This window comes from Bombus pascuorum, chromosome 7, assembly GCF_905332965.1.
Source record: "Bombus pascuorum chromosome 7, iyBomPasc1.1, whole genome shotgun sequence".
Taxonomy (NCBI): Eukaryota; Metazoa; Arthropoda; class Insecta; order Hymenoptera; family Apidae; genus Bombus; species Bombus pascuorum.
This window is the reverse complement of record NC_083494.1, coordinates 9,886,447-9,902,638: the sequence shown is the minus strand read 5'-3', so window position 1 is coordinate 9,902,638 and position 16,192 is coordinate 9,886,447. Positions and strand designations below refer to the sequence as shown.

General features: G+C 43.5%; 1 protein-coding gene across 3 annotated transcripts in view; it reads left to right on the top strand.

Moving 5' to 3' along the window:
- LOC132909283 (netrin receptor UNC5C) overlaps positions 1-15,709 on the top strand; it is a 44,960-nt gene extending 29,251 nt beyond the window's left edge. Inside the window, exons 3-12 of one of the 3 annotated variants that reach the window (XM_060964024.1) lie at positions 1,611-2,021; positions 3,088-3,369; positions 3,845-4,012; positions 4,860-4,892; positions 5,387-5,551; positions 6,098-6,139; positions 10,919-11,056; positions 11,642-12,139; positions 12,616-13,573; positions 14,522-15,709. In XM_060964024.1, coding sequence (XP_060820007.1) covers positions 1,611-2,021; positions 3,088-3,369; positions 3,845-4,012; positions 4,860-4,892; positions 5,387-5,551; positions 6,098-6,139; positions 10,919-11,056; positions 11,642-12,139; positions 12,616-13,573; positions 14,522-14,693 — 2,867 coding nt within the window. In that variant the 3' untranslated portion in view covers positions 14,694-15,709. Of the gene's footprint in view, positions 1-1,607; positions 2,022-3,087; positions 3,370-3,844; positions 4,013-4,859; positions 4,893-5,386; positions 5,552-6,097; positions 6,140-10,918; positions 11,057-11,641; positions 12,140-12,615; positions 13,574-14,521 lie in introns of all 3 variants that reach the window. The other 2 variants (XM_060964022.1, XM_060964025.1) reach the window with 2 other exon arrangements.
- The last annotated feature ends 483 nt before the right edge of the window (positions 15,710-16,192 follow it).

Below are 16,192 nucleotides of genomic sequence, written 5' to 3'. Positions count from 1 at the left end.
TTGTAACGTCTGTCGATCACGATGTCCATCCGATGTGCACGCGGATCTTGTCGCTGATATTCAAGTTTCGCATGATTGGCGCGGATATACTTGTAAAATCCTCGGGAAGATAATACGAATCGTTATGGACAGGGTAAATAAGATAAAAGAAAGTGAGTTGATAACTCTGACCGCTTTGATTACCACCGTCATTTTTAGAGATATGAAAATATTTTATTCTTTGAAAATACATAGCCCAAAGAGAATTATATTGTACATCTGAGTAATAACATTTTTATGACTCGTGGAACTTCCTGGACATTTCAAGATCTACTTTTCTAAATAGTGAATGTTTATGCAAATTTATATTTTTATCAACTCAAGATATGGAAAATGAGAGTTCCTTTCACCTAATAAAAATCATAATAAGTACCGCTACTCCTGAATATTTTATTAACTGTCCTAAGCGTATTCGACGCACTTTTATACTTTCAGCACATTTCCTTAATAAAACAAAATACGCCAGAAAAAAGGCACACAAGTTTTCGCAATATCGCTTTCCATCATAATCCCGCTGCACGAGTGGCAATTTCATTTTTCCGTTTCCCCTTCTTTTGGGAAGCGGTGCGAGACGGAGAAGTCGATATACGAGAACGAGGACGATTATCGCGATGAAAATTGTGGCCCTCGGCCAAATGTCGCACGGGGATAAAGGTCTGACCGCTGGTTGGCGGGAAATGCATCGGACTTGTGCACCGGTGCGCCGCGTAAATCCGAAAATTCATTACTGCAGCCTCTCGCGAGCGAGCGAGCGTGCAAAACGGGCCGATTGTTCGCGAGCAGGACGTTCCGGCGAGCGAGACGCCTGGCAGTAATGGGCCGGCGTCAGGATTTACAAGGGGATGGTAACCAGCGTTGGCTATTGTTGACAAGCAAATATAGAATTTTCACGATTCCGATGGAACAATCCCCGGGGGCGGTGAATAACGTCCGCGCGAATTAATAACTCGATCGTAAATTACGATTACGGAGGGTAGAGAAGGGATGGGTTCGTGTATTTAGAATTCAAATGACTGACTGCGCTCCCAGCCTGATCCTGCCTGATTGCCGGTACCCCCATCCGCGCTCCCATTTCTGCCACATGTTAATGACGATAATCCAATTCTATGAATTTATCAGGAACTGATAATAACCAGCGACGTTCGTTTTGATTTGTCCACCAGATTCGAGATTATCGTCCGGCTGGTTTTAATTTGATGTGAAATCATGTGAAGATTGCACTATATATGTGCATATTATATTTATTATCGCATTGCGATAGACGCTTATTGCTTTAGTAATATGAGCAAAAGCGGCATTACGAAGAGGAAGTTTGATTTTCAGAGTCATATGCCGAAACGATGTTAAGGTTCATCGATTGTTCGATAATTTCTTCTTTCGAAATAAAGTTGACTTCGATGAAATCGTATTATAAAGTACAATACAGAAACATTAAATATACATAAAATTGTAAGCAATAGTCGAAAATCATTTTTACCACATACATATATCATAAAACTTTGTCTAATGCAATATTTGCCAAACAAAAAATGCAAAGATTATTTAATACAAGTTTGATTTTGTTCCAGAAGGCGAGGACGCCGCGGAAGACGAAGATTCCTATCTCCTGGAAGAGGACGACGTACCTTCAGCGACAATAGCCACCGACACGGAACTAATCTCCGAGGCAGGAGGCCATCTGCCCGTCTTTCTCACCGAACCAGTCGATTCGTTTGTGGTGAAGAACAAACCGGCCACGTTACATTGCAAGGCCGCACACGCGTTGCAGATCTACTTCCGGTGCAACGACGCGAGGGCGGAAGATTCGCAGCAACAGGATTTCGTAGATCCTCACACCGGCACTAGGATAGTCGACTGTGAATTGAACGTAACCAGAGACCACATCGAGGAATATTTTGGCAGAGACAAGTTCAAATGCGAATGTATCGCATGGTCTGGTTCCGGACAGATTAAAAGTCAGCCTGCGACTGTCGATGTTGCTTGTAAGTGCGAAAATAATATTGTCCGATCGTATTATCAAAATGAATATTAGTTTAATATTAATTGGAATAATATTAATTTTTGAAATGTCTCGTAAGATTGAGATCCAATTTTCTGTAAGTTACGAATTGAAAGACAGCTTTCTCGGCAATTTAAAACAATTTCTGGCATTCTGGTTATTTAATATACCGATGAATTATAAAATTAGTCGAGCGTAGACTAGTTAGTTTGAGTTGTACAGAAGGTTTAATGTAACGCGAGACATCTCAATTCTTCCAAGAACTTCGCCGATAAATATTCGGCTGTGGACAGTTGTTTGCTCCGCTGTCGGGACAGCCACGACTTTCGTCTTACTTCTGGCCCCTCGTAATTATCTTGATTCTCCTAAGCGAGGTCATTATTTAATTCCGACCCTTAATGCGAGGCAACACAATGACCGGCAACCATGAAGTTTCTAAGAGAATCAATTTAGGAAAGGACCGTTTGTTCGGTACTTTGCGCTTACGTAACTGTCGTTCGGACAAAAACTTTTGCTCCGCGAAAATGCCGTAGATAAATTACTAGAACTCCTCTTCGACCCACTAGTCTTGTTATCAACGTGATTAAGGACAATTGCACACATTTATCAATACTCGTGTCTTGTAGGTAAAACGTTGCACGGAAATTTTCTTTAAATTCGCATTATTTCTTTATCGTTAATTTAACGATCTTCTTTGCTATTTTTATCTTTCGAATTCATCGGTACATTCAACGAATTGCACAAAAGTTTCCTTTGACACATGACATTTTTTTATCATTATAATCTTTATGATAACTTTTCTTTCCACTTTTAGTCACCTTCAAATTTCATAGCATCGAATTTCATAGCTTTTCCTTCAACAAATTGTATATATATATATTTTCTTTAATTCCCAAGATCTCTTTATCGTCATGTAGTTTATCGTCTTTAATGTAATAATTTTTCTTTCTATTTCCATGTGTCGAAACCACCAATATCTACTATTACTTTTTCTCAAAGAACCTCCGTTTGTATCGTGTTTCTAACAGCCATAAATCCCATTTTCTCAGACCTGAAGAAGCAATTCGAATCTCCGCCGTACTCGGTATCGGTGGAAGCAGGCCAGAGCACCGAACTCAGGTGTCTTCCTCCTGTGGGAGTGCCACCACCGAGGGTGTACTGGCTAAGAAATAACGTCCCCGTCGACACGGAGTCGGACACGCTTTTAGTGTCTAGCGAGGGACACCTTCTGGTTGGCCAAGCGAAGCTAAGCCATCAGGCGAATTACACTTGTGTCGCGGAGAATATCGCGGCCAAGAGGCTTAGCGAGCCTGTCAGCCTGACAGTTTATGGTAAGTTTGCTTTGATGGCATATAATTGCACGTTACTTCTCGTGATTTGTTTCCATATTCCATTTCAAAGGAATACGTGATGTAATTAGACGTAAATGACTTTGAACTTCATTAACTCTCCATAGGCGAAATATATTTTTCAATTTCCAGTGGATAAAACATTTTAGTATTCTTGATTTTTGAAAAATGTTTCCTGAATATTTATTTTTATAATTATTTCTTTGTAGAAATAAAAATTCTTTTCGAAGAAATTTGACGACGAAACACAGATTGTCGACGATCTTGTTCGTCTGCTGAAGTAACAAAGCAGACTAGCTATTTTTACTATAATACTATGATATATAATAGATACAAAAATCGGAGTTTCAACTCAATGGATCAAGAATGCTATAATTCAACTCTATCTGCTTTTTCTACTCTTTCCAAGATACTAAACGAAATCAAAATTAAAATATCCATAAAAATTTGGTTACAGTGAAGGGTGGATGGTCCTCGTGGTCCGCATGGTCCGAATGTCACTCGAGATGCGCGAAAGGTGGCCAGAAACGAACTCGAACGTGCACGAACCCCGCCCCCATGAACGGGGGTCAGCCTTGCATGGGTCCGTCTCAACAGAAGATGGACTGCAACATCGCCTGTCCCGGTAAGTGTCCCGTGAATTCATTATCCAGCCGGGACAGAATGAGATTTTCAAGGAAGCATCATGGTTCGTTAACGTCGATACGCCGTTCGGTTCCGCGACTGAACAGAGATTTCTTGCCGACGTTGTCCCTACCACGCGTCTATTTCTATCCGGTGGCGAACGAGCGAGCAAGAGATCATCGTCTTCTCTTCGTTCGATTGTGAGTCGTGTTGCGCGGGAACGACGCGACGGTCGGGCAAGCAGGTTCTACCACGACAAACCGATATTACCGATGCCAAGGGAGAGGAGAGGCTCTCTCGTTTGATTTACGAGCTTCCCTCTTTCCCTCTTCGAATGTCGCCGATGTCTCAACAGGAGGCGGTTCTCAGCTCTCTTAAATTGTATTCACCTTTCGAAAACGCTTCGCGACATCCCGAAGGAGAAACCTGCACGCTCGATCGGCCATGCGCCGAGTGCTATTGAAAATCGTCGGGGGCAACGTCCACGGGAAACGTGGCGGGGAATCGCGGAGGATCGACGAGTGAAATATTAACCCCTTGTCTCGTGATTTGCGCTGACACGCTGCACTGGCAGAATTTTGATATGGTTACTCGTTTTGAGTGTTATCCTCGACCAAGAGTCGAGCTCTTGAATGTAAATGGCAGGTAATTGGAAAATGAAGATGGATATGCATATATGTATTTTCTGTTTGGTAAAGGCGAGAATGGCGAGACAGGGAGTTAATTAGAAAGTCTATTGATACTATTGACTGTCGCTTATGTGTGCGCACGTGTTTCTCACTAACTGTCTGTCCCGCTTTCGATAATGCACCTATACGTCTTTCTGTCTAACGCTCGCTTCGGAATAGCCGGCACTCTGGAGGAGTTTACCAACGCTCTAGGTAAGTGTATACTCGTAAATCCGCTTCAAAAGCAAACCATTAAATTAAAAAAAAAAAGAAAAAAGAAAAAAAGGAAGAAGGACAGAAAACGTCCACGTATAATATCCACATAATATTCCTATTCAAAAGCAAACGCTAGAAAAGGGAAAAAGATTTCCCTCGAGGAAAAGAATCATTTGTAAGTATCGCGTCGGAACTACTCGAATCATGGCCAAAGATCGAACGCATACGGAACGGAGACTGCTTTTTTCTACGGGGCCGGTACGAGTCAATTAAACGGAGAGGAAGCGAAGTCCTCGCGACCGAATTGACGAGTATGGCTTTCGAAAAAGGCTCGTGGGGATACGGACGAGTTACGAGTCTCGCTGTCCCGTTTCCACGTAGCTTTTTACCCATCGCTTTAACGGCGATCCGAGTTCCCCTTAACGACCTCACGAAAGAAAGACGATCCTTCGAACCGTTCGTCTCTTTTTTCTTTTCCCGGGGACACACAGTGGTGGACGGAGGATGGTCCAGATGGTCGGCATGGTCGGTGTGCGGCACCGACTGTACGCATACAAGAAGAAGATCCTGCGACGAGCCACCACCCAGCCACGGTGGACGACCTTGTCAAGGGAGGGACATCAGCGTGGCGAATTGCACCGGCGGCATGTGCAACAGTAAGTCACGAGATCCTTTCCCACTTGTCACGACTCTCTTCGGCGCCACATCGGCTCATCCACGTGAAAAAGATACCTTGTTCGCGAGAATACACAGGCTAATCACCCTTAAGGTGGATCGAGGGTAGGCTGAATGGCTTAAAAGATAGTAGAAGCTTTTTTCGTAGATCGGATAAGGAATAATAAATGTTCGATGATTCGAGTTTAACTGGACTCCATTATATCGGTAAAGTGAAACTTTGTGGTGTTTGGAAAGTCTGTTTGGGGATTCAGAGTTCTGGATTTTTCTATAGTGTGAGTTGAAGGTGATCAGTGTGTAATTAGAGTTGATTAACGACCGAGTAAAATGAATATTCAAGTAGTTTTATGTTTTCTGTTTTATGAAGTCGATCATTCCTGAATAATTATAGACTATAATTATCTTTATGACTACTGCTTCTTGCCTCGCATAGAGAATATACTTATCATAAATTAATCTTTACTCACCATTCGCCGCAAACGCTTCGATAATCGTGCCATTCTACAAGGATCCCGTTTCTTTTCCAGATGGCAACACGAAGATGGGCGGCGCACACTTGACCGAGGAGGGTAAGTTTAAACTTAAAAATTCACTTTTTCCTTGATACTTAGTTATCTTAATAAAACCTGGTATAATCTTGAGAAAATGTTATAATTCTATGTTTATACGTGCCATGTGTGTGGCACAAAGAATTCGACGTCACGATTGGACAATAGCGATTCGCGAAGCGTTCGAGACCCACCCCCGATCCGTTCCGCGGTGGCGACGTGCGAAAATCGAAATAAAATATAGCGAGTAGGCGTAAGGCACGACCAGCCGCGAAGAAAACGCGCCTAACTCGTCGCGCGACATTCTTAGATGGATTCTTCACGGTTTGTGAGCGCCGTTTATATCCGCCGTAGAGCTCGGTTCGCGATCAGATACCATTCAAATCGTTCGTCCCATGTTGGGAAAATAGAACAGAGCGATCGTGCGCTGAGCGCCGCTCTAAGAACGATATTCATCGATTCAGGTATATTAATGCGAATGTCGAAGGCGTCACGAGCCTTTAAACGGTTGCGCGTCGTCGAACAATTGATGTAGAGGAAAATAATTCCAATAGCGAATGAGTATTTATGCAGCAACGATGAAGAAGAATAACCAATAAACGATTGATACTAAGAGAAAAAAACGGTCAAAGAATTTAATTCTCAAACGAATAAACTAAAATTACTAGTGAAAATTTTACAAAACAAATTTTACTTCGTTTAAAATTAAAAAAAGTTCTAAAAGCTATTTTGTACAACGCAATTCTGTAATCTACAACCTGTCAATTCACGAATAACAATCGATAAATTATTATAGAAGAGGATCGCGATCCTCGATTCTCGCAACTCACTCTCAAATACCTTCTCTCCTTCTTACCCAATTTACCATCCACCTCTTGTACAACTCCAGTCGCTTGCCATCGGTTTAATAATCGTTTTCCGAGCCCGAGGAAAAATGCCTCCTCATTCCCTCGTCATCCCTCCGCTATTTACCCAGCAAGTTTTCCACGCCAATGACGAAGGTCCACGGCCCCTCCGCGTATTTACTTTTAATTACGCGACCAGTTAATTATTGACGCTCCGCAGGACGATCGTCGAAGGGCCGATTCGCGGTCCAAACAGTCGCAACAATGAGGTGGCGGCTGCTGCTAGTCAAGGGTGGCCCACTGGTCCGTATAGATCCAGACACAACCCCCGTTAGCTGGACGATTCTATCGACCGAACCACATCAAAGTTGCACGCGATACCGTTCGACGTAGGCTGTATTCTCTCCCCATTCCGCCTCGCGTCGACGGGAGTGGGTTCGCTTTAATATCGAAGAAAATTATGTAATCGGTAGCCGTTACGCCTCCCGCGCCCCTTCCAACAGGGGAAATTGATCGTGCATGCAAATAAAGTGCCATTATCCCGTGGCGAAGCTCTGAACGTGAGTATATGGATGGTCGAACAGAGGGAAGAGGGAGGGTAGCAACCACCACCCTTTGGAACTTCGATTTTCGTCGAAAGCCACGATAAGACGCGAAAACTGTTGCGAATTACACCCTGGCGGTTGGTGAGAGGTTTTAGGATAGTTTTCGCTGAAATGGTTAACTCTAAGGTAGAAAACCAAGGTTCTGAAGTTATTCAACGAGCGTGTAGGTATATTTGCAGGTTCGATATTTGAAAGTTTTCCATAGACTTCGACAATAAAGAATGCTCGAGAAAAGAGGAGCCGAAAATAAAATGTTAGTGAAAGGAATATAGAATATACTATAGTTGTACCAGAGTTAAAGTAAAGTAGAATACACGTATTTTGAATCTACATACTAACTTTCTTTCTTTCTTTCTTTTTCGCGAATCTTTTTCATAAAAATACACGTGTATTTTATAAAAATTCCTACAGTATTTTATTAAGGTGTTTCAAAGTAGTTACGTCTCTTTCGAGGAAAGATCGACGAAAGTGAGATAACAAAAGAAAAAGGCAATCGGAGCCAGAATTCTTTCAAGGGGTTCCGAATGAATTATAGGCTTCAGATACGTTAGGTCGAGGTTATGAAGCGTTATCAATTGCCGTTAAGAAAATAAATCTCTGCGACCCCCTGCACTCGCTCCACTTTTCAGTTTGCGGAGGGTGAAACACGCGAACGATCCAGCCGAATGGAGGAGAGAGTAATGCGTAACCCGACTAACGACGTGGAACTATTGCGTTTCAGGGAATAGATCCTCTTTCTCCTTTCTCCCTCTTATTTTCTGGATCTTCGTATGCGTTTTCGTCGCGGCGTATATTGATGTTCGAAGCACGTGTCCCGGGACCAGCGTGCGCCAAGCAAACGCACATGATCCTGCGAACGAGAAGCCGGCTCTCCTCCGAGAGTCACGTACCGGGGTTACAACCGGGAATGGCTTTGACATTCTAAAATTGGAAGAAGCTTAGGAACGTCAGCCGCCGCTTTCTCGCCGCGCCGGAGACCTGGTGGTATTTGTCGAAAATCTCCTGAATCAGACACGGATACCTTGAACGTGGCAATGAGACGATGAAGGGTAGACACCGTGGAAAGAATTATTTCCCCTTTTTCTTTTTTACGTTTTAGAACGAGTAACTTCGCTGATAGGCGATTAGATGATAGTTTGTAGAATTTATTTAAAAGTTTCCAGAGACTGTGGGCCAACCGCTTAAAGCTAGTTCTAGTTCTCAGCGAAGTTTCATATTGCAAGATTTTTGATAAAGAACTTTTGTAATGAAGCAATAAGATTACTCTTGTTTTCAACGATGGTAATACGGAACTCTGTGAATTTAAAGGCTCAACTTGGTTTCGTATTAGACATTTTTACGAGGAATCTCTATAGTACAAATAGTAATCTATTTCAGAGGGAAAATATCGTTTCAACTTTTCCGAACTTTCTTTATGTCCAACGAAACTTCAATGCTTTATGCTATATCACGAACTTCGAATTGCACGTTTGTCTTAAGTAAATCGATTAATATGTCAGTACTTTATATGTCCATAAAATTGTTACATAAAATATCACGTCAAACTTCTTCATTTTTTAATCAAACATAACAACCGTCTCTAGACTTTTGAGCAACATTCGCTAGGAGAAAAGTTGCACGAGTAATTGCTTTACTCTCCTCTCGTTTCGTAAATTGATATCCGCGAACTTTCGCGATTTACGACGGCACGTCGTCTGTCGAATGAAGCGTTCACAAGCGATCCATTCGCGGCTCACCGGGACAAGAAGCACCGATGAATTCCCGCGTTACATAATTCATAAAACGCCATTCGAATCTCGGTGAAACTTTGCATACAGCGTAATTCAATCCCGATTTTACACGGACGATAAGAATATCGTGGTATACGATGACGTAATCTCTCTTTCCTGTCCTCTTTACCTCCTCCTACTACGTTTTTCGCGGTTTTAATCGCGTCCCACGTCGTCTTTGTTGCCATCCTGTGTTCACTGACCGTCGAGCGACACGACACCACTTAAAATTATTATTCCGTTCGAGTTCTCTGCACGCTTGCCGTGGTGGTTTTTATTACGGACCGTTTAACGGCCACGATAATAATGATCCGAATGTTTATCGTCGAAAGCGCGGAATAAACGTGCCACGATGTAAAACGATAAAACAGGAGACACGAAGGGAGACGAGCGAAGTTTGTGTCCCCTTGGCGTAAATGGAGAAGAACCGAGCTTGAAACTTTCCTTAGACGATGCTCGTAATATTTAGCGGTACGCGGGAAACGTTTAAAAACTCGTCTTCGTCTTCTTCTGTCTGTCTGTCTCCTTCTCGCCGTCAACTCTGTGCGTACCATTGGTCCACGCGAACACGTTTCGTCGTAAAAAAGGAAAAAGAAGAGGGAAAGAAGGAGGAGAAAGAAGAAGAGCGTATAAAAGTTGCCGCGTAAATTATTCATGAATGGTGGTCGGCTCTGCTCGTCCACGATGAGCACACTTCGCGGATACGCGAGAATTACCGGCGCCATTTGCACGCTACGTCTTAAACGGCGGCGGAGAGATCGTATCGCGGAGTGGCCCCTTAAAACGAGGAATTAACGCCCGCTGGTTACTGTAATCTCCGACCGGGCGATAATCTTTCGACGCGCGGCTTAACGCCATGCCGTAACAAAGTCTCGAATTAGCGGCTATGCTTTCTCGCTTCTGTAGCGTGTTCCCCGGAAACAAACCTGCCAGAGTTTGGACAGTGAGTGGTCGGCCGCGTGCATGATTTCGCGTTGACTCACGTTTCAAAGAAAGTCTCGAGAGATACGTTATCTTGGAGATCTAGTCGATTCGCGAGTGTTAAGTGGTGGAACTTAATTGGGCACTAATTAGTTGTGCCAATGGTTGTTCACTAGTTTATAAAGAGAAAATCTAGTATGTTATAATGGGGTCTTCGACGTGGGAAATTTTCAGTGTTTAATCTCTTGAGGGACGAATTCATTAACACAATTCTGTCTCCTTTCATTAACACATTAATACGCGCAAATGATAAAGTGTCTACATTTTTTTAATAATTACGAAGACAAACGATTTGATACCTGTGAGTTTCGTAGATTGGATGGCTAAGATTAAATATTCATGAAAATATTCCATGCACTCAGGAATATTTATTTGCAATAATATTGTCAATTAATCACCTTCTAAAACTAGACTTTAATTATAGAGGAACGTACACATATGCGCTAGTATCCCTCAAGAGGTTGCGAAGAAAATACAATAAAAATCAATTTCGATGATAAAGTAATTAACATTCTACAATTCCTGTACTACCATGTCGTACGTGTCTGTGACCGGTTCGTGAGACAGGAATAAGAAAGACACGTCGTTTGATGTTCACAGCGAACCGGCAGATGGACGTGGCTCTGTACGGCGGCCTGACTGTCGCGTGTGCAGTAATCGGCGGCCTGGCATTTTTCTTAGCGAAGCTTCTGAGGCGCAAAGGTCGGGACCATTCTCTTTACTCCATGGCCCGTAACGGTAAGCATTTCACAAATGGAAGAAAAAAGAAAGAAAGCCAGCCGCGTTGGCTCTTCGCGAACGAAGGAGCGAAACATGACGTTCCGCGGCTGTATGTAATTATATCTCGCGTTTGTGTCGTCTTTCAAGAAAGCTGAACTCGTTCTCGTTCCTTCGTCACGCTACGCTCGATCGAAATGATACTATTTCGAAATGTGATCGACGCCACGTGTTCGCTACTTTCATCCACGTATCAAGAAAATTTGAGACGATAGCTCTGACTATGTGAGTTAAATATAGAAGAATCATAGTTCTTGGATGGAATGTTTCATCGTTGTTCGATGATTTGATATCCAGCGATGAAGAATAAACGTCACGCGTCGTAAGAAAAATTTATCAATGAAACTAAGAAAACTTGTCAGATTCCTGTGTACACACTCAACTCGCCTAGCCAGAACACATCGCAAGGTAAACATCAAATATTCTAAAAATCTGATGAAAGTGGCGGACATGGTTAGCCCCTGGAATCGGAATAGTATCACAGCGGCGTCTGTCCGCAGCGCGCAGAGATACCCACGAGCCGTGGCTCGGCGGTGTGCGTTTCAGAATTCCAGCCGGAGTTCTTCCCGGACCAGGACAAGAAGCTGAGCCTACAGCCGGACGTAACAGCGACGAGCGTTCCGGCCTGTTACGAGTATCCTTTCGACCCGAAGCTGTCGATGTCGAGATCCCTCTCCGAGCACCATTACGACGTGCCCCACCTATCGATCGCCCCACAACCGTCGCCAATGTCACCAACGCCAAGCACGTCGACGCAGGAATCGTGCAGCGACAAACAGATCCATTCCGATTGCGAGAACAGCGTCACTAGCTCGTACCCATCATCCGACTCGACGTACAACGTCGCCTCGGAGAGCGTTCGTTTACCGAAGCTTGAGACCGGAAACGTTGCTGGAGCGGCGGTAAACACGCGTGGCGCGCTTTTGGTGCTTCCGGACGCGGGTATATCGATGTCGGTGCCCGAGGGAGCCGTGCCGAAGCCACTCAGGGAGGAACTCTACTTGGCGGTGCTGAACGAGGATCGCTTTAGGCCTCGATTACCCGGTAAGTGGTGCGTGCATTATTAATTGCCAAGCGCTGTCCGTGACGGTTCCGCCGGAACGAACACCTCATCGATCCGACTCGATTGCGATTCAATTGACGCGGACGGTCTCGATGGAACGGTCTGGGTGTCTTTGAGGCGAGAACGCTTCCAGCTCTGATGTTGCTCCGTCTAATTGCAGATTGTGGCGCGTGTAATAGATGTGTATCCTCGTGGAAAGACGTGGGAGCGTTTCTCAAGAGATTAGATTCGGTTTCTTGCAGATATTCGCAAACAGACAATTCTATATTCCATGCGATTGACTAGAAGTTTGATTGTTTGATTAAAAATTTGATCGCGATCAAAAAAAGAAGATTGTCTCGAAGAGAATATTTAGATTTCCGCGTTTTCAAACTTTCATAACTCTGCTCTTTTCTGCTCCTCTATCCCTTATGACACGCATGAAAACAATAGCTAGAGATTTTTGTGTTTCCTCCAGACGGTATCACGCAACTATCCGCGGTGGTGACCTGCGGCCCTTCGTCGGCAACTTTCAACAAGCCAGTAATCCTCCAGTTCGAGCACTGCGCGATGCTTCACCCAGCAACGTGGGAGTTGAGCGTTTGGGCTAGCGATGGTCTAAGCGTCGAGGACGGTACAGCGATCGCCTCTTCCAAGGATCATCAATCGATCACGTGGACAAGAGTGTTAACGTTAGGCAACGAGACGATCAACACGCCGCTGTTCACGCAGCTGGACCACGCGGAAGCCTTCATCGTGACGGAACAACTGAGAGGCTACGTCCTAGCTGGCCAAAGTTGCGAAAACGTGATCGCCACGAAGAGACTGCGGCTAGCGTTGTTCGCCAGCCAAGCAGGCCAATGTTGCGTCAGAGTGTATGCCGTGGAAGACACGAAGGCTGCCATGAAGGCGATCGTCGATAGAGAATCTCAAATTAGAGGTTACTTGCTGGATAAGCCAAGAACCCTGTTGTTCCAAGACAACGGTGAATCGCTCTGCGTCAGTCTCGAAGAAGTTGGCAACGAGTGGCAGAGCAAGTCGCCCACGGAACGGCAGGAGATTTCGTTCAGGGACATGTGGAACTGCCAGGAGAACACGAAACACGTAACTTTCGGGTTGGACACCGCGTTCGGACCTACCAGCAGCAGAAGCTACAAGCTCCAAGTTTCGCAAGGGAACTCCGACACCAGGCAGGTGTTCAGGATCGTGTACGACGGCGCGAAGCAATTGATCTCATCCGGAAGCGTGACCAGACCGCTCAGAGAGGTGACTGTGGTCAGCAGCGGGCATGCTAATAACGCGACCACCGACTCCACCACCCTCAGACCGTTTCGGTTTACCAGGTCCCTAAGGAAACAGCTATGCCAATGCCTGGACCCGCCGAACGCTCTTGGCAACGACTGGAGGATGCTGGCGCAGAGGCTTCAAGTCGACAGGTCGGTAATCTTGAAATTTCCATATTTGCTTCGATAGATGCTTGTCTGTTACTTTGGTAATTCGATCGACTGACGGGATATATCCTCCGGGGACACTGATAGTTTCTTTATATGCTACCGTTACTGGGTATCTCTTTCAAGGCTCCGTGTCCCACAGGAGTTGATTGTTCTTGACAGCCGGTGATTTGTAAGGATCGTATGGCCATTTTCGATGTAGAAATCAATACGAGGGATTTGCAAATGGTTTAGACTACGGTAGAATTATGTTTATCTGGATATATCGGGAGACTGATAGTTTCGATTATCGAGGTTTATTTGTTAACCTCTTCACTCGTTCTTATCAGTTTTGATAGTAAGAGCTGACGTTCAGAAAATCGAAGTCGAATGTTCAACTTGCCCGCTACATACGTAATTTATTATCCACGTAAACAAGTAATTTTATTCTTGATTTATCATAAGAAGATACATTTATGTGATTGGAGTTTTCCTCAATCGTACTTTGGATAATAATAACTCAGCTTTACAGCTTATGCGTGTACTTGAAACTTAGGATCGACTTGTTCATACGTAGTTCTACTATATTTAAAAAGTTTATGATGGAATTTCAAGATCAAAGAGAGAAGTAGTACTGTAATATCCATATCAAGTGTAGAATAGTATCTATCTAATTTCTGATTTTTATCGAATTTTCTTGATCGATAAATCGTAGAACATTTATCTTAATCACATTACTCTACGAACTTCTACATTTCAATTTCTGTTTGACAAACACAAAGACTGATTCTGTTTCTGAAAAAAAACTAATTTGTTGACCATAGGAAAACAGGATTGTGAATCAGAGATCACGTGAAAGATCAGTACAAATCATCTAATAACAGCTACTTTTCCATCTATCACCGATAGCTTTTCTTCGATAACGAAAGACACGTGGATTTCCTTGACTTGCAGGTACATCAACTACTTCGCCACCAAGTCCAGTCCCACGGAGCATATCCTGGACCTGTGGGAAGCGAAACACCACGAGCCAACCGCGGTGACCGACCTCCTGAACCATCTTCGAGTGATGGGCAGAACCGACGCGGCCACGATCCTGGAGGCCCAACTGGGTCCGTGGCTCTGAACGAACGGAATCTCGACGCCACGTGACGTTCCCTGTGGTGAGTGAAAGTCCATGAACGAGCCGAGTGAACGAAAAAAGAAACGAAAAGTGGTGAACCGAACATTGTTTTGGAGTGGAGAAGCCGGTTCTCCGGGACGGACTCATCGAAACACTGCCTTAATTTTGCGCGGGTCAAAACTGTCTCTCTCCCGCTTACATCTTTTGTACATAGAAATTTTCGTCTCTTTCTTTTCCCTTATTTTCTATTTTGTTTCTTTTGTAAGATGAACGTTGTTCGAGGCGACATTGTCGGATCTATACGATGATCGTATTGTAATAATCGTGAAACGAAGTAAAAACTAGACTGTACGTTTAGATGGTTATATATGTGTACATATCGTGCTAAGGACTGGCGAGCAAATGCAAATGGATATATCCATTTAGACGGATGTTTATATATATATAAATAAATATATATAAAAATATATATATATAGTTAGATAGATAGAGAAACATCGAGCATGGAACGAACTATGAAAACGAAGAAAAGAAAAATCGTTCCAACGCGGTGAAAGAAGTAAAACGAAAAAAAAGAAACGAACGAGATAAGGTAAGGAGGGAAAAATGGAAGATGTTTTTATCGATTTGTTATATACGGATGCACGAGCACACACGCGAGTGGCCACCGGTTTCCTGGAAGGATGATCGTGCCAAAATTCTCACTCTCGGTTTCGAAACCCACGAACCCGTTTCCGTTGAAGTTTGTATTCAGATGTTTGTTAAAAAGTATGCGTCTGTGGTTTCTTTCGTGCACATCGACAATACCATTGCCCCGTGGCCCGTTCAACCCTCGAACAACACGGCGAGGGATAATGCACGCTCGCGCGCGCACACCTGAACGGGGCGGAAGTTCGATCGCGTAGAAAACGACCTCTATTCGCGGTAAAAATCGGATAATTTTTAAATCGATGCAAGTTTATTTGGAAGAATTGTATATTTGTTACTTTCGACGAATAAAATATTCTTGTATACCTCGAGTGGTTGTTCATTCATTTTTCATCCCTCCTTCGCTCCTCCTACCTTGGTGAAAAAATCGTTTTAAAGTATTTCAGAGTGTTTCTTAGCAAATGTTTCCAATTTTTTGTCACTTTCACGAAAGTTGAAATAATTAAGATAAATGAAATTTTCGATATCGTCAAAACACGAATCCACGATTAAAGGAGAAAGAAATTTAATTTCGACTCGACATAAGTGTGGATTAGGTGTGCCGTATGTTAGAATAAATAGAGGCTGGACTGGATTAGGTCTACAAACACGAGAAATGAATTCGGTATAGCTACATCCTGAGGTAAGTAATTGAAAGCTGAACAAATAGAAATATTCTCATGTGGAGGGATTTGTAAAATATTCAAGTCCCTAATTTAATAAACGTCTCTCATAAATAGAAGCCCTATAGACTTGACGTATCTCTAACAAATTAGTATTAAATTTCTGCGTAACAGGATCATAATTACGAGGGG